Source organism: Scardinius erythrophthalmus (assembly GCF_964197995.2).
Source record: "Scardinius erythrophthalmus genome assembly, chromosome: 12".
In the NCBI taxonomy this organism is placed as follows: Eukaryota; Metazoa; Chordata; class Actinopteri; order Cypriniformes; family Leuciscidae; genus Scardinius; species Scardinius erythrophthalmus.
The window spans coordinates 34,517,939-34,543,981 of NC_138232.1; the positions used below are offsets into that span (position 1 = coordinate 34,517,939).

General features: G+C 38.7%; 1 protein-coding gene across 2 annotated transcripts in view; it reads left to right on the forward strand.

Annotated features, from left to right (window-relative positions):
• tanc1a (tetratricopeptide repeat, ankyrin repeat and coiled-coil containing 1a) overlaps positions 1-26,043 on the forward strand; it is a 76,068-nt gene that overhangs the window by 27,933 nt on the left and 22,092 nt on the right. For both annotated transcript variants that reach the window (XM_081381684.1, XM_081381683.1), the window contains exons 4-10: positions 2,327-2,419; positions 14,931-15,052; positions 18,631-18,841; positions 20,390-20,662; positions 22,766-22,891; positions 23,918-24,202; positions 24,404-24,537. In XM_081381684.1, coding sequence (XP_081237810.1) covers positions 2,327-2,419; positions 14,931-15,052; positions 18,631-18,841; positions 20,390-20,662; positions 22,766-22,891; positions 23,918-24,202; positions 24,404-24,537 — 1,244 coding nt within the window. The remainder of the gene's footprint in view (positions 1-2,326; positions 2,420-14,930; positions 15,053-18,630; positions 18,842-20,389; positions 20,663-22,765; positions 22,892-23,917; positions 24,203-24,403; positions 24,538-26,043) is intronic.

The following is a 26,043-nucleotide window of genomic DNA, read 5'->3' on the forward strand; positions in this document are numbered from 1 at the left end:
TAAAATGGAGCAATTTACAGCATTTACAAACATGCTTTATAATATATTATCTTGTTAACTGTCATAAATTTCCCCAAAAGGTCCTTAAAGTTTTTTTCTCACGCTATAAGCATTTCCAATGGTAGATAATGTTAATGGCAGCATTCCTGTGCCTGCAATGCTGTGTCTGTTCCTGTAGGTGGCGGTATAGACCACTTTTCAACATGAATTCAAAATGTGCACACTTGAGCTTATTTGTTGCTTATCTGAACCTTTATGCATATTATTCCAAAAAGTTTCTTGTACATTTTTCATCAAACAGAATAATTTCCACTGATGTCAATCAAGTGATTGTCACATTTTTCATATAAATATTAAATTGCACTAGGCAAAACGTCACTTCATATGTAAACGCTGAGTCATGTTGATTTTAATACAAAGATAAAGCATTTTACAGACCAAACCTTTTTAGTTACTTGCCTTATAGCAAACACTTTTCATCCACAGCATCATGCTGAATGCTGCAAGTAATTACTGTACATGACCCATCTGGAAACCTGTTGATAAGTGCCTAGCTCCAGAATGTGGTTGTAATAGAGTCCAGTTCCTGAGTCAAACTCACCTTGATTTGATCCTACAACCCTATAACCTCACAGATCGTTCGCTAATGTTTTCTTCCAAACAATCATTATATATGTAATGCAATATTACCAGAGGTGCAAGAATAATCTGAAAAGTCGAGGCAACACATTATAAATCTTTAGCTCAGCTCATGAATACTAATTAGGTGATAAACACTCCAAACTGATTTTTGGGAATGCTTCTGCTATGTTGTAATTTCTCATTGGCTGCATTTATGATTGTAGCCCAACAAAACTCTTAAAATATAAATATTCTTTCTCAACAAGTGTGTGGGGGATGAACTTGTAAGTGGGGATGACATGTCAGTTATAATGGTTGCTACAGCCCTGAATATTACTATCAAATCTGAGCGCCAGTGGAGATATCTTTCCTTATTCATGTTTCAGGCTCCTGTCTGATGTTTGAGGCTTTGTTTGAGGAGCCACTGTGAAGTTAAATGGAGGAAATGTTCTTGCAGAGCGAGCGAGGGCTGTGAATGAGCTGAGTCAGCTGATTTTATTTTATATATTATTTGGTCTAGTATTATAGACCAAATTCTAAACTATGATTATAGTTTGGGGTCAGTAATATTTTTATTATAAGAAATTTAATAGTTTTATTCAGCAAGGTTGCATTAAATTGATCAAACATGACAGTAAAGACTTTTACATTTCTACCAAATGTTCAATTTTAAAATAAATGCTGTTCTTTTGAACTTCCTATTCATCAACGAATCCTGAAAAAAATTTATCATGGTTTCCACAAAAAATATTATTGAACTGTTTTCAACACTGATGATAAAAATAAATGTTTCTTGAGCAGCAAATGAGCATATTAGAATGTTTTTTGAAGGATCATGTGACACTAAAGACTGAAAATTCAGCTTTGCCATCACAGGAATAAATTACATTTTAAAATATATTAAAATAGAAAACATTATTTTAAATTGCAATAATATTTAATAATATTACAGTTATCGCCGTATTTTTTTTATCAAATAAATGAAGCCTTGGTGAGGAGAGACCTTTTTTCTTTCAAAAACATGAAAAAAAAATGACCCCAAACTTTTGAACGGTAGTGTACAGTATTTACTTTGTCCATTTTTTTATTTCACTCCTCATTTCTTTATTTTGCTCTTCATTTCTTCAACTTCTTTTATTTACTTCAACTTATTTATTTTCTTTGTCTATGTTCTAAGTGCTTTTCATGCTTTGGCAATGTTGCATATGTCGACAATCATGCCAATAAAGCTTGACTCTGACTCAGCTGACACAGGAGGAACTGCTCAGGGAGATTAAAATCATTACAGACTCCTCGTTTATTCTGGAATCTCTTTGGGAGTACAGGACAGCCGATCACAACCATCACACACACACACACACACACACACGCACGCACGCACGCACGCACGCACGCACACACACACACACACACACACACACACACACACACACACACACACACACACACACACACACACACACACACACACACACACACACACACACACACAAAAAAGCAGATCCACACACAGCTCTGCCCAGAGATTCAGATCGCCAGCCTCACAATCCCATCTGGAAAGACTTAACTGTCTCTCTCTCTCTCTCTATTTCTCTCTCTCTCTCTCTCTCTCTCTCTCTCTCTCTCTCTCTCTCTCTCTCTCTCTCTCTCTCTCTCTCTCTCTCTCTCTCTCTGTGTCTTTCGCTCATTTTTGCTCTGTCTCCAGGTTCAATCAGGACACCCAAATATGTGGAGAATCCTCGTGCTCCTGGAGATCCTATCACCTGTGCTCTGAGGAACAGGAAGAAGAACAATAGTGGTGAGTACTTCTATGTGTGTGTACCAGTAGGTCAGTTAAGAAATGTATACTTTAGTATGAATGCTTGTATTTGTATATTCATTGATCTTTGTGTGTGGGTCAGGTTTTGTTACAAGAATAGTAAAGGGATAACCAGACATGCATGAATAAATGAATATTGAATACATTCTTAATGAAAATGCATGTGTGAGGGTTAAGTTTAGGGGTAGGTTTAGGGAATATAAAATATAACAGCCTCAATATAAAAACCATAGAATTCAATGGAAAGTCCCCACAGTGTTTGAGTGAGATTTGCCCTTGTTGTAAGCTGAGGGATGGTGTTTTTAAGATGTGGGGAGTTACATGAATTTACTGCTGAGAGTTCAGTAAATCCAGCGGTCCATTAAACCGCATTCCTCCCTCCCTCTGTCTCTCTGTTTTACTTAGTATACTGTCACTGTTTAATACTGCCTTGTGTTTGCACAGTATGTGTTGGTGTGGCCATTGATTTGCTCTATCGGTCATTTTGGTGACTTGATGCTAGGATGGCAAAATTCAACTCTGCATTATTAAATCTTATTGATTCCTGGAATGTGTGTGTGGCATTTGGAGGGTTACAGGTAAACACACAAAGAAACAGTGAAACAGTTCTTGATTGTACTCATGCATACAACTGCAGAGTGGAGTTGGACAGTGAAGTCCAAATGTTTAAAACCACTAGTTAACATGTTTTTATTTAATCTTTCCACCTAATTTAATACTATTTTGTTACAAATTATATTATTAGCATAAAGTTATTAAAAAAACATAGTTAATTTACAAATCCTAGAATTTCCTAGTATTTGGTACTGTATGTGCAAGTTTTGTTTAATGAGTTGCATGAAGCATGAAACCTGATGTTCTTCTCAGCATGACTTTTGCTTCAATGAAAGTAAGAATATCTGACATCTGTACAAAAATCACATGGTCAGTGTCATGTTTATATTTGATTAGTGACCTAGAAGTACCACACAACCTGAAATCTTCTTTAGCTTTTCCCGCGAGGTAGCAGGGTCCTCTTTTCTGGATCGCTTGCACCATTTGATGCGACCGTCGGCTTGATCTGGGTGCAAACCGGTAAGCTTGAGGTCGTTGTGCAGCGTGTCGATATTGAGGCAACACCATACCGCTGCCAAATGTCATCATTACAGACATGTTTGAACTGTGTGATGCTGGAGATCCATCGCAGCATTTTCGTTTCCATGGCACAGAGGCGGCGTTCTACTTCTTTCATCACGGGCCCACACTCAGTGTCATAAAGAGCAACAGGACGAATGCCGGTACGGTAGATCTTCGACGGTCACTGGTCTTCCTATCGCAGGTGCTGGTCGTCGTGCGCTATTTCAGCCAAGGCAGCGTTGACTCGCGCAATGACTTTATGGGACTCGTGCAGACTTCCATCAACTGTGAATGTTGAGCCAAGATACTTGAATGTCTCGATACATGGTAGGTCACACAACCTGAAAGAAAGTACAAACAGTAGGCTAATACTGTGAAATAGTATTATTTAAAATATCTGCTTTCTGTTTTAATATATTTTTAAAATGTAATTTATTCCTGTGATGGCAACGCCAAAACACATGAAGACAGCCAGAGCAGAGTCTGCAAAGCATCACGAGAGACGACGTTAAATTACCTCATGCTCAAAGCACATAACGTTACAACAATGAACGTAAACAATTTAGAGCTCTGACTTGTACCATGTGACTGCTGCAGATTCATTTCGGCTTTGATAGTGTTGCCGTTGAAGCGCATAATTCTAATTCTGAGGACATGAACAGCTCCGAGTAGAACCACAAGGGTTGACATCTCTTAATTAAGGTAAATATGACGTGGCATATTTATACAGAGGAACTGTAAAAGGTGGCTGCTGTTTGTTTGCAACGCTCAGTGACCGTCTGTTTACAACTCTGCATAGCCTTAAGGAACGCGCTGATGACGTATGATGTCTGCGTGAGCAGGGTGCGTGGAGGTATGGAAATACGTAGGTTGACAGGCTGAATCGGACCGAATGCAATGATTGGATTACTGATTGCTATCAGGATGTGGAGAGTTTCAACCAGTATAACAAAAAGTGATATAAAGCAGCTGATTGGTTCCTGCTGTATCAGTAGCCAGTGAGCTCACTGCTCAACCTTCAAATACTGGTCAGCATTTGCTGTAGCATTTGCAGCATGCTATCAGAAACCCTCCACCTCCCCCAGCTCCACCTGTTTAGATCTGCTACGGGTAATTCATGTATGCTGTATTGTGCATCAGCAGTCTTACTTGCTGACAGCAGAGTGTTGTGTATTGTATTGGCAGTAGCAAGTCCTTTACTTCCTCTGCAGCAGCTGCAATAACCAACAGCAGCAGTATCGATCTATTTCGCCAAGACCAAACACATGAACATTGTAATATCCATTACAGAACACTTTGAGAGTTGTTATGAGAAAAATCCCAGTTTTTCTTAGTAGTCTCAGACATTTGCTCCCCACTGTACATAAACACAAACACACACATGCAAATATTACCATCTTAAAGTAGAGTGCAGTTGTTTTCACATTTATGGACACACAAAAACGCACACAGATGACAAATTCACAAACATTCTCTAATCAAGAGTCATTATCTTTGGACCATGTCCGAGACACCTCTGTTCTATTTTAGGAAATCATTATGGTTTCTTTGGCATTTCACTAATTTAAAGGGGTCATATAATGGTACATGCACTTTTACAAGTTGATTGCACTGAAATGTCTGTTGGCAGTGCCTGTACACAACCATCCTATCATGATAAAAATCCATCCAGTGGTTTTGTTTTAATCTCCTTATATGTTTGACCATCTCTGAAATCAAGCCGTTCGATATTGTGACGTCATAAGATCGTACGCCCCTCCCGCTATTGTGATTGACAGCCGTGTTTCAACACAAGACCCGACCTGAGCAAGCTGTGACAGCCGTCGTCATAGTAGTCCACCATTGTTGATATGCTGGAGTAGAATGGCGTCTAAGCGATTGTGGTGTTCTGTTCTTAGATGTAATAAGGAACACAGCAGTCATTTAGATGTTCCTAAATCCGAGCCGTTGAAGAAGCAGTGGCTGAGTTTTGTTTTTGAAGCGATATGCCCAAAGGATTGACACGGGGATTCCCTCACGGGGATTCCCCACGATCGTCTGTGCTTTCATGTTTGCGCGAATCATTTCACACCAGACAGCTTCACAAACGAGAAAAAACGGATCGGTACCAACGTGTTCCTGCTGAACCTCCAGAAGATGTGAGTGTAATGTTTTATTAACCTTTATATTAGTATTTATATTAATCTTTGCGAAATTTGCAAACCTTGCTGCAGGCTTCACGATGAATGCGTCTAAGGTTTTCACTCAGGGTACATTACGGCATGTTTTCTATGTACGACGTTCTCAATATAATTCATAATCCCACGTTTATAACGAATAACACGTGGTTATTGTGTTAGATACGGTCAGAGAATGTCTAATACGGTGTACCCACAGAACAGAGGGGCGGGGTGAGCAAAGCTCATTATCATTTAAAGACACATGCACTGAAACGGCGTGCTGAAAACAGAGCTGTTTTTGACCAGGTAAAATTAGTGTTTTCTTACAATACTAATGAGAATTTTTAATTAAAGTATATTACAAACTTTTAATTTAGACCCTAAAGAATCATATTAGCTTGTACAAAAATGGCATTATATGACCCCTTTAATACATTGGTGCATCTACAAATGATTAATTATGAAGCAGTCACACCTCCACTGTTTGATGATGCAGATTGTGAGAGCGCACCAGATGTGGTGGCCAACTCCAGTTGAACCTGCCGTACATGCAAATGAATGTTCTCCATGTCAGTGTTGGCCTAGATGACTTTGACTTTCAGCTCGAGGTTCATTGTCCTGACAGCTGTTCTATAAATTCATGTTTGCCTTTCCTCCTCTCCCTCCACACCTGTGTGGACTACAAAACGGGCTCGAAATGGACTCGAGGTCACATTGATTTTCTTCACAGACCAGAGAACCGAGAATCATGGGAGACTGAGTAAATCAGGCTTTAGAAATACGCCACACACCCACCGTTCTCCTTCCAAACAGATGACTATGAAGTGCATTAGAGTCTGACTCTTCCTGTGTTAAAGGCAATTATCATCTCTATGTGCTCACTCACTGTTTCCTGAAAGGACGAAAACAACCTTTGTGACATCATTAGAGGGTGAGTGTACGGTTACTTATATCTGAGAGTCAGCTGGATTGCGGATTCACTTCCTTAGGCCAGAAACATGCTCTACGCAAGTATGCAGATGCAAATATTTGGCATGTAGTGCAAGTGTACAGTCCTATTATCCATACTTAATGTGCATTCTTGCATTACTTTGGCAGTAACAAGCTTACAACCTTAAACCAAGCTTATCAGTTTCCTTTAAGAAATTGCTGTTTTAAAATAACAAAAGGTAGCACTGGTACAAGGTTGACTAGCAGAGACCAGTGGCAAGTGAAATGCCATGTAAGCTTACAGTTACAGCACAGTCAAAATCCACTTTTTAAGCAGGAGACCAAGAATACTCAAATTTTTTCTGTCTTAGTGACCCTAGACACGTCCGAAAGCACACAGCTCATAGTGTAGTAGACTAATGCAGGGCTCTCGAATATTAGAGTTGCAGCCTTTCGTTTTGATTGAGCTGGCAAATCTCTATGGCAACATTGTGTCTGTTCACTCTGAGGCATGACCAGCGTTTTCCACTGATTTCTTCAGAGCATAATCTCCATGATTCAATTCTAATGAGCACTAATGATTTATCCAGCTCAGATCTTTCATCACAGGCCGATAATACCGCACCGCATCCCGCCGTTTACGCCATACCGCTGCCCTTTGCTTTCCTGATTCGTGCTTTCTCCTCTGTTACATGTGTTTCAGACATTAGCTGCAAAAATAAACCTTGGATCGACAGGGCTGTAATTTAGATGTCACTTTGCAGGAAAAACTTTGTCTCATTTGACCAAAAAAAAATCGCCAGACTCGGCCAGGTCGAATTATGCCAGTTGCTGAAAAAGACGCTTGGCCCAAGCGAATGTAATAAAGTTTAATGGGCCCTTCTTTTAATGGCAAGTGTGCATTATCTCAAACAATTGCTAGCATGGAGGCGTGCATGCTTTATAAAATTAGCAAATAAGATTAATGTCACAGAGTTATTTAATGACTCACTTGTTTTTGCTACTTCTCACGACATCACACATTCTGGCATCTACTACACTATGTAATTAATAAATTAAATGTAACGTTTACAACAAAAAGTTGTTCTAAGGATTCGTGGGTGAAGTTGCTGTCAGTGTTGTAGGAAAACGTTTAATTTGAACTTTTTTCAATGGTGGCACTGGGATAACATCAAAGTTAAAGCAACAAGATATAGCCTGTTATTACCCATGTGTGGGATCGTTTTGAAAAGCCCATAATCAAGTTTGATGACAGTTTTATTAATAAGTGCTATCGCCGGAGATAAAAAGGCTACTCATTGTCCAACCTGATATGAAAGGATCTTAAATTCATGTGGCATATACACATTTATTTCTGACAAATAACGATTATGACTAAGCACTGGCTGCTAGGAACTGCAAGAACAGAGTGAATGTTCAGCACGTTCAGTTAATTTTAGCATTATAGTTGAGTCCATAGTTGATGATGTACATCCATACTATTTGTTAACTAAGTGTTTTGTCTCATTCATTATCAGATAATTTTTTTTCAAGTACCTACAGTACTAGTAATGCATTACTTTTTATTCCCATGTATCGTTTGAAACTCGAAGGAAAAAATAAGGAGTAAGTGCAGAGGTGTTGAGATCATTGAAGGGTCATTTCACTTTTGGTGTGAAAGGGACTTTACATTTGCCAAAAAGAGAACTTAATTAATTTATTTATTTATTTTATTTATTTTTATAAACAAGCTAGCCCAACCCAGGTGAGAAAAACATTGTAATATTACTTTCCAAAAAAAGTAACTAAGTACCGCAATTAGTTACTTTTTTTAACACAATATTGTAACGCATTTTTTAAAAGTAACTTTCACCAACACTGGTTGTAAAGCATCTTAGTTGAAAGTGAGAAATATTGTGGACCTCCTGTTTGTTTGTTTGTTTGTTTGTTTGTTTGTTTGTTCTGATTTATTTATTTGTTGTGGTTTCATTTTGTTGTTTATTTAATTATTATTTTGGTTTAATTATTTATTAATTTTATTTATTTATTTATTAGTGGTTTTATTTATTTGTTGTTTCTTTGTTTTATTCATAGTTTTTTATTTAATTTATTTATTTACTTACATTTTATGATTTTATTTATTCATGTTGTTAGGGTTAGTTTGATTTAAAATTCACTTGAAGATACCTGCCTGATACATAAACTAAGGTTAATAGTCAGCTTGGCTCCTACTGGATTGTAGTTTTCTATGAATTGACAATCCAGTAGGACAATCCCTGAATTGACTTCCAGGATCAGAGCTGTCTGTGGATCTCCGGCCTTCACCCTGTCTGTCTCTCTTTCTATATGACTGAATGACACACTCTTTCTTCTCGGAGGCTACCGATCACTCATGTTATTTTGCTTGTATCTTACCCTGTCTTGCTCTCTCTCTTGCTCCATGTCAGACGTCCTCTTCTCCACCTCCCCCTCTTTTTTCACACTCCTCCATACATGGATGCATTCTCCCTCTCTCATATCTCTCACTATCTTTTTCAGGCTGTTTCTCTGTCTGTCACTGACACACATACACGCACATGATACTGATTAAAAAGCGTGAGTTTGTGTACTACAATGGTATTTACTTTGATTTCATAAGCTATATGTGGATGAACAAGGTCATTTGATGAAAGGAGATGGAAGTGTGGACAGGGGGAGGGGGAATGGTGTTCCCAAGCTTTTTAGCATGCAAATAGATTTCAGTGTCTAGAAAATGAAAACGACAAGAGCTGAATAAGACCAATGAGATTATGGCTGTTTCACAGTCTGAGAGATGGGATTGATATGGAGACGGGAGAATTTAAAGAGGAAATGGAATAAATAAATAAATAAAAGAAGAAATATAGGAATTCTTGTGTCTAAATTAGTCTAATATCAGAATTTTTTTTTTTTACTTAGTTCTCAAACAGTATACCTGGCCATATACTGTGGTCCTGGTCAAGACAATCTCCTAAACTCCAAACTGAATGTCAGAATGGGAAAGAAAGGTGATTTAAGCAATTTTGAGCGTGGCATGGTTGTTGGTGCCAGACGGGCCGGTCTGAGTATTTCACAATCTGCTCATTTACTGGGATTTTCACGCACAACCATTTCTAGGGTTTACAAAGAATGGTGTGAAAAGGGAAAAACATCCAGTATGCGGCAGTCCTGTGGGCGAAAATGCCTTGTTGATGCTAGAGGTCAGAGGAGAATGGGCCGACTGATTCAAGCTGATAGAAGAGCAACTTTGACTGAAATAACCACTCGTTACAACCGAGGTATGCAGCAAAGCATTTGTGAAGCCACAACACGCACAACCGTGGCGGATTGGCTACAACAGCAGAAGACCCCACCGGGTACCACTCATCTCCACTACAAATAGGAAAAAGAGGCTACAATTTGCACAAGCTCACCAATGCACGAGCTCACCAAAATTGGACAGTTGAAGACTGGAAAAATGTTGCCTGGTCTGATGAGTCTCGATTTCTGTTGAGACATTCAGATGGTAGAGTCAGAATTTGGCGTAAACAGAATGAGAACATGGATCCATCATGCCTTGTTACCACTGTGCAGGCTGGTGGTGGTGGTGTAATGGTGTGGGGGATGTTTTCTTGGCACACTTTAGGCCCCTTAGTGCCAATTGGGCATCGTTTAAATGCCACGGCCTACCTGAGCATTGTTTCTGACCATGTCCATCCCTTTATGACCACCATGTATCCATCCTCTGATGCCTACTTAGCAGGATAATGCACCATGTCACAAAGCTCGAATCATTTCAAATTGGTTTCTTGAACATGACAATGAGTTCACTGTACTAAAATGGCCCCCACAGTCATCAGATCTCAACCCAATAGAGCATCTTTGGGATGTGGTGGAACGGGAGCTTCGTGCCCTGGATGTGCATCCCACAAATCTCCATCAACTGCAAGATGCTATCCTATCAATATGGGCCAACATTTCTAAAGAATGCTTTCAGCACCTTGTTGAATCAATGCCACGTAGAATTAAGGCAGTTCTGAAGGCGAAAGGGGGTCAAACACAGTATTAGTATGGTGTTCCTAATAATCCTTTAGGTCAGTGTATAATGGATGGATAAATATTCCTTTTAAAATGTGCTTGAAGCATACTGTTTGAATTAGAAAGAATAAGTCTCCATTATGCACTTATGGAAGTTTCTAAAACTAGAATAGTTTTCTAAAATAGAAGTTTCTAAAAGAGGTTTTCACAGAAGAATCATTTAGTGAATGTCCTTAAAAAATGTAGAGAAAAGAGCTCAGAGTTGCAATCTGTGTGTGTGTGTGTGTGTCTGTGTGTGTGTGTTGGGGAACAAATGTCCCAACAAAGATAGTAATACCATTTATTTTTGACCTTGTGGGGACATATTTGTTTGCCTGGCTCCGCCCTCCTACGTACTTCTGCTCAATTTTCATTTTCCTTCAGTACTCCGTCTGGGTTTGCGGTAAATTCTTGGGTTTTCTGCGGCCAAATTTTTGCCGGTCCAATCAGAGAACAGAGGGAGTGGCTGAGAACGATGACGTTGATGTCGTGTGCTAGTTTGAGTTGTAGGGTTACGTCACAACCAAACGTTAGCGATTGGTTATGGCAGATTCAGAGTGGCTCTGGGCAGATCCAATAGTTTTAATCTTCAACAGAGTGCCCGCCTTCAAGGAAGTTAACGCTTGTCAATGGAGAGTGGCCAGACTCTCTGTACAAATGAAATGTACGAGATTCTGGTAGGACCAGGCTACATATTTGTGGTGCCTATGAGGAAAACTGCTTATAAATCATGTAAAAATGCTGTAAAAAGTGTTTTCTGTGATAGGTAGGGTTATGGTTAAGGGATTGAGTATACAGTTTGTACAGTATGGAAAGTCCCCATAAAACCTGGAAACCTAAAAGTTGTACTTTTTTTTTCCTTCAAGAAATGCACTTGACCCGTAAGCACCTCTGTTCAACCTCTGAAACAGTTCAGCTCTGGCTTTATGGGTAATAGGCAATTTTCGTTAGTAAAATTGAGCAAAATCAGACAATATTGTTTCTAAAATATGACCATATTACCTTCTTATTTATTGAACTGTTGTATAAAATCAATACACTTGTTACTTGTGTGATATTGCATAATATCATGATATAAATATAAGACAAACTCATACAGGGGCATTTTTTTTTCCTGATATCTTAAATTTTAGGCTACAACCCAGAGTGAGTTCTGATTCATGTTCGTCACCAATCAACTGTATGACATGTAAGATGAATTACATAAGTCTGGGGCGGGGCGGGTGCGTTAAATGTGTTAATAAATGTTATAATTAAATCGACAGACCCAATTATAATATAATGCAGTCAAATTGAACCCACAAACCTTCACGTATGAAGGAAGACCTCTGACTGTCTTTGTGTTCTTTACAAAAGTTGCCTAGTTGGTGGTACTTAGATGTTCTAATTTGATTAAATGTGGCTTTATAAACGGAGCAGTTTTATATTAATGAGGAACATCTGATGCTATAAATAGTGTCATTGCTTCTATTTCTATATCAAATTCATTACACCGGTTTATTCCAGTACTTTGCTATACGTCACACATTTAGAGTTTAGATTTACACTGCTCACTCAAACAATCAGGAGGGAATCTGGCAACGGTTTGGGAATGATTTTCTCACACACACATACACACATACAAGTGTTACTAGAGTTCTAGACTTCTGGCCTGCCAAAATGAGCAGGCACCACTACACTACTGCTTGAGTGATCTGCAAAAACAAGCCATGTCTAACTTTGTGTGTAAGCGTGTGTGGAGAAAACGGTTCAGTGTACGTAGTCTTCATATGCAAAAGGAGAGTGAAATGTGTGAACTCATTGGGAGGTCTGTATTCTTTTGGCAAACATAGATCAACTGGAGACCAGCTGAGAGAGGAGCTGGCTTCAGACCTGTGGGCCATCGTAAACTGGCTTTGAAACAATCCACACTCATCTCACTGTCCTATTGTCTATTGTGAAGAAAAGCAGGATAAATGGTTTAATTAGGGAACATTTATCTGGATTAGCATGTGCTTTTACACGCCTTCGAATGTAGACCCGGAGGACGAGCACGCATATGCTGCATTTCATTGCACGTTAATAAATGATTTATGAACGATGTATTAAATATGGATTCTGCCTTAGGTTTGCCTGTAAATTCTGCTGTCAATCGGAAGTAAACAACACTAGCTGACCAGCAGCATCAATCGATCGTGAAGTGATTTGTGTAAAGCCAGACTGATGGCAGGAGATGTTAACAAGGGAAGGGGGGTGTAGAGGAGGACAGTGTTGCTGACAGAGTGCAGTATGCTAATGAACTGTGGCCTGTTGCCCTGTCTTCCCCTCAGGGATGCTACACAAGACTTCCCTGCTCATTTACATATCGTAATTGCGTAAATATGTCAGAGCAAATATTTAGCTTTATTTGTTTAATTGTGCATTTGTGTCTTGCTATGTACTTGGTAGGAAAGTGTCCATGAAATCAGCATTAGAGTTTTGTGGCATTTCATCCATTTGTGTTTGCTTCGAGGCTGTTTATACATTGAATTAAGGGTGTGCAATATTGACAAATCGTAATATTTTCTTGAGAGTATTTTTTTCTTCTCTGCGGTGGTCAGTAAGAGAAATGAACTTTTTCATTAAGGGACAATATTTGCCACCTGAAATTGATTTCCTGGGGCATCTTTTTCTAACCTTATTACCTCTTAGTATTGAACGTGACCATAAACGGTTTGTGCTGAAGATATGAATGATGCCTGGCATGTAGAGAAGGGTGGTGCTATTACTTTTCTAAGCAATCGAATTTTCACCTAGTGGACAATAAAATGGTTGAAATAAATTGCAGGGACTGATCCAAGAATATGAGTGAGACTTAAAAGTGGGTTCTTTGCTCTTGTAATTAACCACCTAGTTAATGCATAGAAATTCGACACTCATAAAAGTTTAGTAGCCACATAACAACACTCTGCATAACCGCCCAGAATATCCTAGCATCTTAAAAAAAACACACCAATATTATCAAATAAATATTAATATTCATCCATAAATCTGTGATATATTTTCGTAAGACACATTTCCTTTTTTTTAATCTAAAATTTATCAAAAATGTATTTAAAATGTGATGATTTTCCATTGATGATCTATTCTATTTTAAATAAAAACTACAAGAACATTGACTTTGAATTTAATGACTGAAAAACCAAAGTATTTCTAAATGAAACTGAATATTCTGCTGGGAGTAGTGTCGTCCAGAACCTGAATTTGTGAATTGATTGGATGGTCAAAAAATTAAACCTATCAGGCTATATTTTCCCTAGGGTTACATCACCCAAAAAATGTTGTTTGTCTTTTCATTAGAATAATGTGCTCCGATCAATCATCCACACAAAAACCAGAGACATTAGTAAAGAAAGTCATTTTGATTTAATGTTGTCATAATGTTTAGCCAACTGACTCTTTTTCCAAATCTAACTGGTTTTAAACAACTCAATGAGCCTCACTTAATTTCCTAAACTGACAGTATCTAACATTAAATTAGGATAGAATCATGTTTTTCTATTGTATCTGTGCAGAATTGCGGGATGGTGTTGTGCACGCAAGAAAGGGAGAGAATGAATGAACGTGTGTGTGTGTGTGTGTGTGTGTGTGTGTTTCTAGCCAGTCGTATTCTGAGAATGAGAGCTAGCCTATAGTGATTGAAGCGAGCACGATCTCTGCTCATTCACATTCACACCCTGTCCTCTCTGTCTCACACACACACACACAGCCTCTGAATGGATAGAAACTTGGTTGTCATAATAACCGCATCTCAATCCCAGGCTTTCTGAGGCTGTGTGGAGCACTGTACGTGCGTTGTACTACAGAGCGAGAGATACAGGGCAACAGAGAGGAGGGGGGGGGAGAGAGAGAGAGGGAGAGATTGAGACTAAAAGAGAGAGAACAGTTGCGAGATAGAGAGAGAGATGTGAGAGGGAGGGACGGAGATTGCCAGAGAGCAGAGGAGACTGTGAAAGGCAGCGAGAGGGAAGTGCCACACCGGTCCTTTGGATCTTGGTGAGTTGGGACAGATTCACTGTACGTCCTGGAGGAATAGCGTTGAATATGTAATTGGACTGAATGTAGTGTTTGAATGTACGTGTGGTCAAGTAGATATTTCGTCAGTGTGAATGCGTCCTTTGTGTGTTTGGGGTACCTGTAGACATGTTGCTTTCGGGTGTGGGGTTTTTTTGTTTATCCTTCCCTAACCTTTGAATATGTGTGTGTGTGTGCAGAGCTGCCCTCGCCGGCTGAGTCTGGCTCCTCCCCGGCTGTCCAGGAGCTCATGACACGGTTGGGCTTCCTGCTGGGAGACGCCATCCCCACCTCATCACAAACAAACATGGAGGAGAAACAGGTAAACATGAACCCTACAGGTCTAAACACCCAAACTCTGAGAGACGTGCAATCTGATATACAAACATGTGGCATCACGTCACTGAAGATATGTGAGATTAGGGCGATAACATCCTTAGAAAGAGGAAACGGCCTCTGAATTTTCTTTTCAGTCAGGTTGCACCGAATGAGCCCTGGATACCAGAGGTCATTTATCAGAGCGATTGATGACACTGCTGGAGCTGTTCTTCCAGAATCACACTTTCACTCTAGACACACTATTGGAACAGCTTTGTTTTAGACTTCCACTTGGCAAGATGAGCTTTTTATAAAACTTTGATGTGTTTGCAGTAGAAACACTTTTTATTTATTTTTTTACAATAGGTGCAATAGGCTAGATAAAATGGAAAACAAGGACTGTGGTGTTCCCTTTTGCAAATAATGTAGGAAAACTTCAACAACCATAATGCACTGGGCTTGATCAGACTGTCCGAGAGTGGCAAAAATGCGGAAGTACGATCTTTAATTTTCACAGAAGTCTGCTGGATGATGCGTTTTGGTTTAGATGACCAATAAACTGGGAGATTGATACACAATGTTCATTTACATTGACATTGTAACAATACAAAGCTGGTTGAAAATTGGCGAACTTATCCTTTAAATTGGTGTGTGTGATGTCCAGTGTTATTTTAGTATCATGGAGATACTATTATAATTTTTATACATTTTTTTAAAATATTTTTCTATTGTTATATTTTCTGTTTTCATTTTAAGTATTTATCAAAATAGTATTTATTTATTTATTTATTTATTTATTTATTTATTTAACTATTTATGTAGTTTTTATAATTTTTTAGCTTATTTTTTAGTTATTTTAGTACATCAATATAAACTAAATGAGAAATGTTGCCTTAGTCACAAGATGAAAAAAAATAAATATCTTTAATTTTATTTCAGTTAGAATTTATTTTATTTCAAGCAACAAAAATGTATTTTAGTTTTAGCATTAATTTCAGCTAACTATATTAACCCTGCTTGTGTCCACTGTATAGCTGTAATATATTAGTTTCTGGTTACAAAACTCATTCTGTCTCTTTTTCAATTTGTTTTTAGCATTTAAAGATATTTGTTTTGGTCTTTCCAAATCATAATACAGTAGGTACATCATACAGAGGTATGAGGTGTTTATCTGGGATATAAGTTGCTCTTAAGAGGCTTACGTAGCGTTTTTATGGATTGCTGCACACAAAGCTCCTGGTTGCTGAATTTATCCACAAACATGCTTCATCAGTCATGCATAATCACAAATGAGAATGTGCTTTCTGATTGGCCAGTTTCTGATCTCCCCTTTAGCTTTTTCAAACGCAGTGCATTAAGTATGAATGCTGGTTTATGCATGTTCAGTGCCGTGTACGTGCACAGCTGCTTTATAAGGATTGAAACAGTCTTGATGTGGAGAAGCACCCTGGAGATGTTGCTGCCGGTGAGTAATGCAGTTTCTCCGCGGGAAAACGAATGATGCGGGTGGAGCAACAGTGTCTCTTACGCACACTTCTCTAACTCAACTGCAGCACTGAGGAAATTATTGAACAGGCCCATGAAGCTCTACCTGAAAGCTTGAGCTGTGCTTTACTCTGATGTGTGTTTGTGTGTGTGGAGAGATGAGAATCCTTCATTGGTGAGCGGATGGCAGGCAACAGTTCTCTGGGGACCAGGGCTCCGGTACACTGATCTCACACACACACACACACACACACACACACACACACACATACACCATCACTCTCCCTGACCTATATAGAGTGTGGAGAGAGGTAAGAGGATAGGACAAAGTAGTATATAGGATTTGATGTACTCTGTATAGTATGAAAAGTCATAGTAAGTTTTAGACTGATGGTTTATGCCCTGTAAGCACTTCCTCTAGATTTGCAGAAGGTAGATTACCCATAATTTCTCTGCTTTCAGATTACTGGTTCTTTTAAATCATTAAAATAATGCTTTTTTGGTTCTTTTAAAGCATTGGTTCTTTAATAAACGTTTTTATTAAAGAACATACATTTCTTAAAGGTGGTCTAAGCAATGTTGGGTGAAGTCACTTCTTGTTGACGTTCAAAGTATTGTCAAACAAAACGGAGGCTAGCTCGACCCTCCCTCCTCATCCCGTCCCCTCCCTCTCCCTTCCATGCTTCCTGAAACAGTCATGAACCATTTAGAAAAACCAAACTGGATTTACCCACCTGTCCAGCAAAAACAGAGCCACCTGAATGTCGGATTGGAAGCCCTTCTGCCGGCGGAGTTCTCGCCACCTTTTGAACGCTTTTCCGATGTAAATTCGGGACTTTGCGCGTTCCTTCTCCTTTTCCCTATTCTTTGTTATTTGTTCATCGGAACGTCGCCTCTGGTCGTGTGTCGGCCATATCAAAATTCTCAAGAATATACAATTTTAACGTTAGTCGTTTTTAGGACATCTCTCCTTTAGCTAACTTCCCTCTTCATGCTTCTCTCTCCTCCACTCTCCATACCCCCCTTCATGTGCACACGCACTAACCCCCCAACCCCCACCCCCAAATCATTATTGTCGGTTATTGGCTGGAACACTGTTTGTTATGTTTCGTGGCCCAGGCTGGGCCAGTTTATTTTTCTTGCTGTTTGTGGAGCCTGGGCTGTCTACAGAGACCACGTTTTTTTACAGTGTGTTCAGGGGACAGGCAGCTAGCGGATGGTGAGGAGATGTTTGCTGGATGTGACAAAAAATGTTTTGGCCTAAAAAACGTGTGACATCGCTTAGAGCACCTTAAACTTCTGGAGGCACAAAATGAATCATGGTTCATTCATTTAATTTATAAATACTCCCATTTTGTTAATAAAAATAGTTTGAAAACAAGCAGCTTTGTCACATTTAATACTGAAAATTTCTTGGCTTATATTAGCATTGAATATTGTGTTGGAGAAAAAAAGGTTGAGAACCACTCTTTTAAAGTCAACATGAAACTATTCGCAACCCATTTTATTTCCATAATGTGATTCATGTGCAAGTGAATGAGAAGAAAATGTAGAATGGGACGTCATTTTTTTCCATCTTGATTAGACTTGGTTAGATTCTGGAAAGTTGTAATCATAGATGAATTTGTCACAATAAAACCAGGATTAAGAAACCTTTAAGTCTCAAAACCATAAACCTTTAATAGAACAGTCTCTCTTTTTTTTCTATACAGTACCTTTACTTCTTGGCTTTGTTCCTCCCCAGATTTGCAGATTTATACTTTATCTCTAACCAAAGCATTGCCATTGTAAACACTGGTAAAATGTGGATTCACATTTGTCTGTGTGTTGGTTACTGTCACCATTGCAGCCTAAATCTGTTTCTAAAAGCATCGAATTGGTTGCTTATATTGGAACAAAAGCAGACTGGAGGGCTTGGAGTATTTTTGGCCTTGCCCTTGTATGGACATAAGAGCTAAGTTTAACAGTTTCCATCGATCACTTTATCTCCTCGCTCCCTTTTTTTGTTTCCTCTGCTGTCTCTTTTTTCCCTTAATGCAATATTTATTTACTTTTTTCTGTTTGCTTGTTTTTTCATTCCTCTGTCTCTCTCTGTAGTGTATAGTGTCCAGTCAGGGCGCGAGTCCCTGCTCCACTCTGACCAGCAGTACGGCGTCTCCCAGTGCAGAGAGCCCCTGTTCCACCTTACCTGAGAGCTCCTCCAGCAGCAGGGCTCCTGTTATCTCCTCTAGCACCTTCTCCACTGCCACCTCCACCATCATCACTACACCCAGCTCCACCCTGGAGAGCAAGGACAGTGGAATCATAGGTAACATCTACCTCTCTCCTTAGCAAAGTCCGCTTTATTCAAAAGTCCTTTTATTTGCTACCTTTTTTTTTGCATGGTATTTAAATTGCTTACAGCATTCTTAATATATAGACTCCATTCAAATGTTGTTTTGTAGATCATTTGAATCTCAAGGCTCTTTCACACTGAGCAAAAAATGAAAAAGAAACAACCCACTGATGAATGGTCTATTCACGCCAAGCTTGAAAGCATATCTGTCGGGCTGGATTAAAAGCTGGTCTGACATCCAGCTGTCAGAAGCACAAGAGGAAAATGTTCAATTCTTTTGTTTCATTTTTTTTATTGCTGAAGTGAAATTATAGAAATGACATTTAACTAAATTGAAATCATTTGTGTTTGTTTGGTTGAATTTAAGTTTAGTTATTTCTCATTCTTTGACAGCCCCATTCTTTGCTTAATTTAATTTAATTTAAAGGTATATGATGCAAAAGTATGCTTGTTTGTGGAATACTATATTCAAACGCTAATCGTGCCTTATGATTGTAATTCAAAAAGTTTGTGAGTTATAATAATTTTATTTAGAGTATTAAAGTAAGCTGAATCGGATGCGAGAAGTGACACGGAAGCACATTGTGAGTTTCAAAATGCACTTGCATCCGGCTTCACAACATTCTGATGTTTAAGTCAAGTGTGAACTCATGAACTTGCGTATGACAGCTGGCCGGAAGCAATGGTTTATTAAAAACTTTAAATATTAGTATTATTTAGTACCTATTTTCTTGCTTCAAAAGACATTAGGGTTGTATGGATTACCATTGTGTTCACTGTGTGTGATTTTTGAAGCGTCAGCTTTCAGTTATGTACACTTGTTGCTCCAAAAGCTCAATTCTCAGTTGAGCTCAACAAGTAAATGTTCGACTCCAGTGTGAATGGCTCCATGAAACGGCTAGTGGTTATGTCATTGTAATATTTGCATGTATTGTGTTACATTGTGTTACGGAACACTTGGAGATGCTGACAGAGGTGTTTACCTTTATGCACAACTGACTTTTCTCCAAGGATCGTGATCAAGAGAGGAAGCGAACACTAGACTTCCTGAGACCCGAATTATCAAAGCTGTTTATTGACTGTTAACTTTCTGGAAGTGTTTTTGTTGGCCTGTGCTGTAAATTCTCATATGTCTGAGATGTGCACTATCAAAACTAGGACAGCGTTGTCTTTATTTCAGGTCTGCCGGAGGTTTCTTGAAGTAGGACATCAGAAGGTTTTTTTAAATCCCAAAATAGTGTTTTTCTATTTGATTGCGGTAAAGAAAGGTCACAGACAGCTGCATTAAAGCAAAAAGCTTGACAGCAATTACTCAAACAAGTCCTTATTGATGTCCTCATGCTTGAAGATCATCGGTTGTTAATCATTTTCAAAAACTGCTAAAAGTCAATTCCTGTTTTCTTTTCTGTGATGTTTTGTTTTGTCCTTCTGTGTCGTTCTCTCCTCCTGTGTCCTTCCCTTTAATATCTCCCCCCACACCTCTTTCATCTTCATCTCTCTCTCTTTCTCTCCATCCTGCAGCAACAGTCACCAGTTCCAGTGAGAATGAAGAACGCTGTGGCTCTAGTCTGGAGTGGGCGAAAGATGGTGGTGCAGGTGTAAGGGCCGAGAGCGGGCGTAGCGCTCATCCGTCCTGCACCCCTATGACCTCGGAGGAGCCGGTGGTGTCTGGTGAAGCCCAGCTGGGGACAGGCACTACAGGAGGGGTGGCACCCAATATGACATCACCTGTGGATGGACCAGTCACGTACCATAGCACTTCTTTGGTTATGCCACGGCCCAATTCTGTGGCAGGTGAGTAATGAAAGATCACATGCTGTATTATTCATTTTTTGTGCGGTAAAATTTGAATCAGGGGTTTGGTACCTCAGTGTTTCTTGCAGCACTATTCATCATTCCACCTCTTGCTATATCTGTATCATCATGCTAAAAGAAGTCAAATTGCACCCAAGTTGAATGTGATTAATATAAAGACGCTGTGTACAGCAAAATAATGTGAAGGCAATATGTCTTTCTGTTGTTTAGTCTTCGCTGGCTGCACTCAAACAAAAGTGAAGTCCAACTAATTTAGTCTGATTCACTAACAAATGACTTTTTGTAATGAATTGCTCAAAAAGACTCAAATTCGAAAGTTATCGGTTTGAATCAGTCTGAGGAATTCTTCGCTGAATAAACTCACTGAATCAGACACATACTGAATCACTAAAACATTACCACATTAAACTACAAATAGTTTTTTAAAGCATTAAAATAGGTGACCAAAATAAAAAAAAAATTGGATATGTACTTTGGACCACAAATAGGTGACACTGTTCTACTTAATAGATTGTATACACTACTGTTCAAACGTTTGGGGTTGGGTAATTTTTTATAATGCTAATCACAGTAATATTATCAAATATTATTGCAATCTAAAATCTGTTTTAATGTATTTTAAAATGTAATTTATGCCTGTGATTGAAAAATTTAAGCAGCCATTAATCCAGTATTCAAGTTGAAAACAGTTGTGCTGTTAATATTTTTGTTGAAACCATGATACATATTACTTGATAAATAGAAAGTTCAAAAGAACTGCATTAATTAGAAAATTAATATTTTTGCAGGATGTTTTCACACCCCATTCTTGGAGCACCCTCAGTTTACTTGTGTTGTATGTGCTTTTATTGTATTTGAATGCACAGTGCACTGTACCGCTTGGCTGCCTCTCCTCCTGCGCCTTGTAGAAAGCTTTGCAAACGGGTGGTTTTGATTTCCTCTTGCTGTAAAGCTAAATGGGGAAATTGCTGTCAGATATACAGAATGACTCCAACAAAGCAAAATGTCGCGCCAAGTGCCTGTCTGTGGTGATCTTTGTGGTACGGAGCAGGGAACGGGAAGTTAATGTATTTATATCTTTGCAGCTTCAAAGGGCTTGATCATGGTTTCACATTTTAGACCCTTCACAAGTGAATGCAACGTGACAAATGACAATCATCATCCCTGTGTTTATGCCCGTCTGCAGAGATTATGGGTTTCAAGCAGATTAGATTATGGGACAGGATGGGAGATTGTACAGGGATGAGTGGAAAGAGAGGGGTGTAGATTTGGCGGGCAAAGAAATGATGAATGAAATGAGCGATTGATGGATTGAATGAATAAATGGATGAATTATGAGTTAATACAGGTCAGGTACAGTATGTATGCGTGTCTGTAAATAAGAGAGACTGGGGTATAATGTGCCATCCATTTATCTAACAAAACCAGTTTATGTGATCCATTCATATACAACTACTGTACTTTTGATTGAGAGGTACACATGAGAAAAGTGAAAAGCATTTGCTTAAGCTAAAACAGCTAAGCAAGCAAACGTTTCCAGCAGTAAAAATGAAAAATGTATTTTTTTGGCTAAACATTAGTCATGAATTATTAAAATGGTAGCAGTGGGGTAAAGTGTGCCAGATGCTGCAGGGTAAATTGAGCAAGTGGCTAATGGTAAGCTTTTCTTTACAAATACTGGATTTACAAAATGTTGGAATTCAAATATTCTGAATATTAAACCTTTTCCTGCCTCGTTGTCATTGGACCACTATTTTGAGTCATGCTTTTATATACTATACGTATTCTTGTAACTGCAGTGGATAGCAGACATCCTGAAACATATTTAGGTCTATTAATTTCTTCTTGCCCAGAGGAAGTAAAAAGTATCCCAGCTTCCCTCACTCTCCTCACATACTTTTGTATGTTTTCCCCTCATTAAAGTGTGTGTGTGTGTGGTACACGTGTTCCTCCACACACAGCAGCAGATTGTGTTTGTTCTTCATAGAGATCACAGAGGTGGCATGTAATCTCTCTGCTGTCTGTGAGCCAAACACAACCCTAAATGACTCTCTTTCTCTCTTTCTGTCTCTCTCCCTGCAGCCACTAGCAGTACTAAACTGGAGGAGCTGCGGTATCTGGATGAACAGAGGAATGCTCCCCAGCGCTCTTCCATGCGTTTGCCCTGGCATGGAGCTCACACAGGGGGCCGCAGTCAAGAGAATAAAGGTGCTGACTAACCGCTACAACTTACCAAATTATATGCAAACAGAACACTATAATAACTTTTATTAGTACATTTCATGTACAGATGCTATGTGCCTTATTTTGCAACGTGTAAGCTATTTTCTGTAAATGTGCTGCTATAGGTACATAGGTACAAGCTGCTATAGGTACATAACTAGAAGAATAACAAAGTGCAGTAAATGGTAAAACTATTCATGCTACAAACCATTACATTGAAATAATATAAGAAATACCAGTTTGCAATATCAAGCAGCATTACGAGCTGTTTTGTACAGCTAAAAATAACTAAGCGGATGACACCAGAAACATTCAATTTACAAATGGCCACGCCCGCGCTTACGTTAAAAATAAGCTGGATGTAATGCTGTTACATAATACAGCAGATCAGTTCTTCAAATTTGAAAACATTACGAAAGAGTCATTTCTAATTATTTCAATTCATTTGAAAGAACATCAACAACAACCACCATCATTAAATTATAATCTAATGATTGACACATTATGATTGTAATGAATGAAAGGTAATATAAAGATTAACCCTGTGAAGACTGCATGAATTGGCAATGCATTTAAACTCCTTGTGACATTTTTGAGAAAGATTATTCAGTGCAAATCATATGTGTGTATATATACACATATGATTTGCACTGAATAATATCTGTATAATAAGATGCATTATTTTATAATCATAAATTTAATTTTTCATTTTTTTTAAATATACAATAAATACATGTTTTTTCCTCTGTTCTTAGTACAGAATTGGTTAGAAAATAAAAAAACTTTTTCCTATTTAGAACAATTATTCTTCAGGAATCACGCACAATACAAAAAAGGGACATTTATTAAGAAAATAAATGGGGTGTTTGTGGTCCATTTTCATCTCTAATGTGAGCAATGAAGTTCTTATGATTCACTCTTTTTTCATTATAAATCTGTCCTGCATTGATTTGGCTGTGTGTGTGTGTGTGTGTAGTTGATTTTAACACCTATGTTATTTGAATCCTGCAGCTCGTCTCACACCCTACAAACCAGTGGACATCATGCTCAAACCCCTGCTGTTTGAGGTCCCCAGCGTCTCTTTGGATGCAGTGTTTGTGGGCCGTGATTGGCTGTTCCAGCGACTGGAGGATGTGCTTATGGGGGGAGGAGATGCCAGTGAGGGTAAAGGGGCTGTCATCACTGGGAACGTTGGTTTCGGGAAGACAGCAGTGATGTCACGGCTAGTGGCTCTCAGCTGTCATGGTGGACGAATGAGGCAGATCGCCTCCAACAGTCCTGAAGCTACACCCCAGAGTAAGAGTTTAACATTTCGTCATTATTTACTCACCCTCATGTCTTTCCAAAACCATATGAAACAATTGAAGTCGAAATTCTGAAGTTAGCGTCTCATATTTTTTAACCAATCAGACATGCAACACCTATATTCAGCACTTGTAGTGACTTTAGTGACAGCTTGAATTTATGTGAAATATTAGGTGTGTGTTTGTGTTGTAGATCGAGGGGCTGATGCTCATCAAACCAATCAGCTGAACCCCCCCTCTCAGAGTCCCCTCCGCAGCAACAGCTGCCCGCCTACGCCAGACACACACCGGCACAGAGAGGGGGCAGTCAAACGCCTGGCTAACAAGGTACACACTTTACCCCTATTTGGACAGGACTAGTGTTCCCTGAGGAGGTCTGGTAGATCTGTTTTTCACAGATATACTTGTTTATTCTTGTCCATATCAGACTGTCTTTGTATTTCTCAAGCATTTAAAGCTTGAGCATTTAAAGCAGCAGACGACAAAACTGCAGCATGCGCTTAGGATAAACAGAATGTTATCGTCCGCTGGCGTGGATGCTAATATAGTTATCGTTATTGCTATTTTTTTGTAGTTCTGGTTCTTGGTGTGAATGGGCCTTTACTCTGGGTTCCTCTAAGAAATCAAATCTCCTCCGCATAGTAATGTCTGTAATTTGCGGTATATACATTTTCTCACAGGAAATTTTTCTCATTTATTTTGACCTTCGCAGAATACCGCTTCTGAAGATGAATTACTTTAAATGCCTTTAAATACTTTTATTCAGCATTAACACATCTGATCAAAAGTGACAGACATTTATAATGTTACAAAAGATTTCTATTTAAACTTTAAAGTAAATGCTGTGCTTTTGTTGGAGTTCTTTTGAAAGGCTTGGAATGTCCACTGTAGTCGCTGATCAGGTGTGATCTTCACCTTATTTAATTAATTCCCTTAATTATGCAAGTCATGTTCTCATTATGTTACATAAATAATTCTTGTTTATTTCAATGGGTTTCATGACGCATTCATCTAGAACACTTGAACTTTCATATCGCCCACTTCCAGAAAATACACACTTTTTTTAAATGTAAATTTTTTGATTGAGCCGTTTTGAAAATGGAAGCTCTTCAAAAATTGTTTACAGCAAAATAAAGAGATTCCACAGAGCAGCTCTCATGTTTATTTATAAATACACATGATGTTTTGTGCGATGTTTTAGATGTGCCATTCAGTGACAGAGGCAAACTGCATACCACATGCATATTCAACACTTTGCCAAGTATGTGTGCGTTTTCCGTTTACATCTGGACCCGAACCATCTCTGTTGAGTCTTCTTGTCACGTCTTTTTAATCAGCCATCTGCCAGTAGGAAGTCGTTTCAGGCCACAATTTCAGATTCTCTTCTGTTCAGAAGCTTGGATTCTCCAGTATTTCAGAACAATTTGGGATTCATGATATTCAAACAAACCTTAAAGGGGTTATATCACGAGAAATCAAATTTTCCTTGATCTTTGAGATAAAAGAGCTCCATGTACTTTGAAAAACCTAGTACTGTAACTTTCAGAACCAAAAAACGTCCTCCCCCAGTGGAAGACTTCAAAAAAGACTCATTCTGTGCTCCTGTTCCTTCTGGAAAGATAACTGTATCAACACACGACTGCCCGCATTGACACATCAATGATCTTTATTTGGTGGTCAGAACCTTGGCCTACTAAATCATGGTAAGGAAATAAGGACAGAGCAGGATTTATCAGGAAAGATCTTGTAACATTGATTTGCAAAGAGGAAACAAACAAAGGAGGAAAGAAATAAGACGAAAAAATGAACACAAAATGTATACTAATATAATAA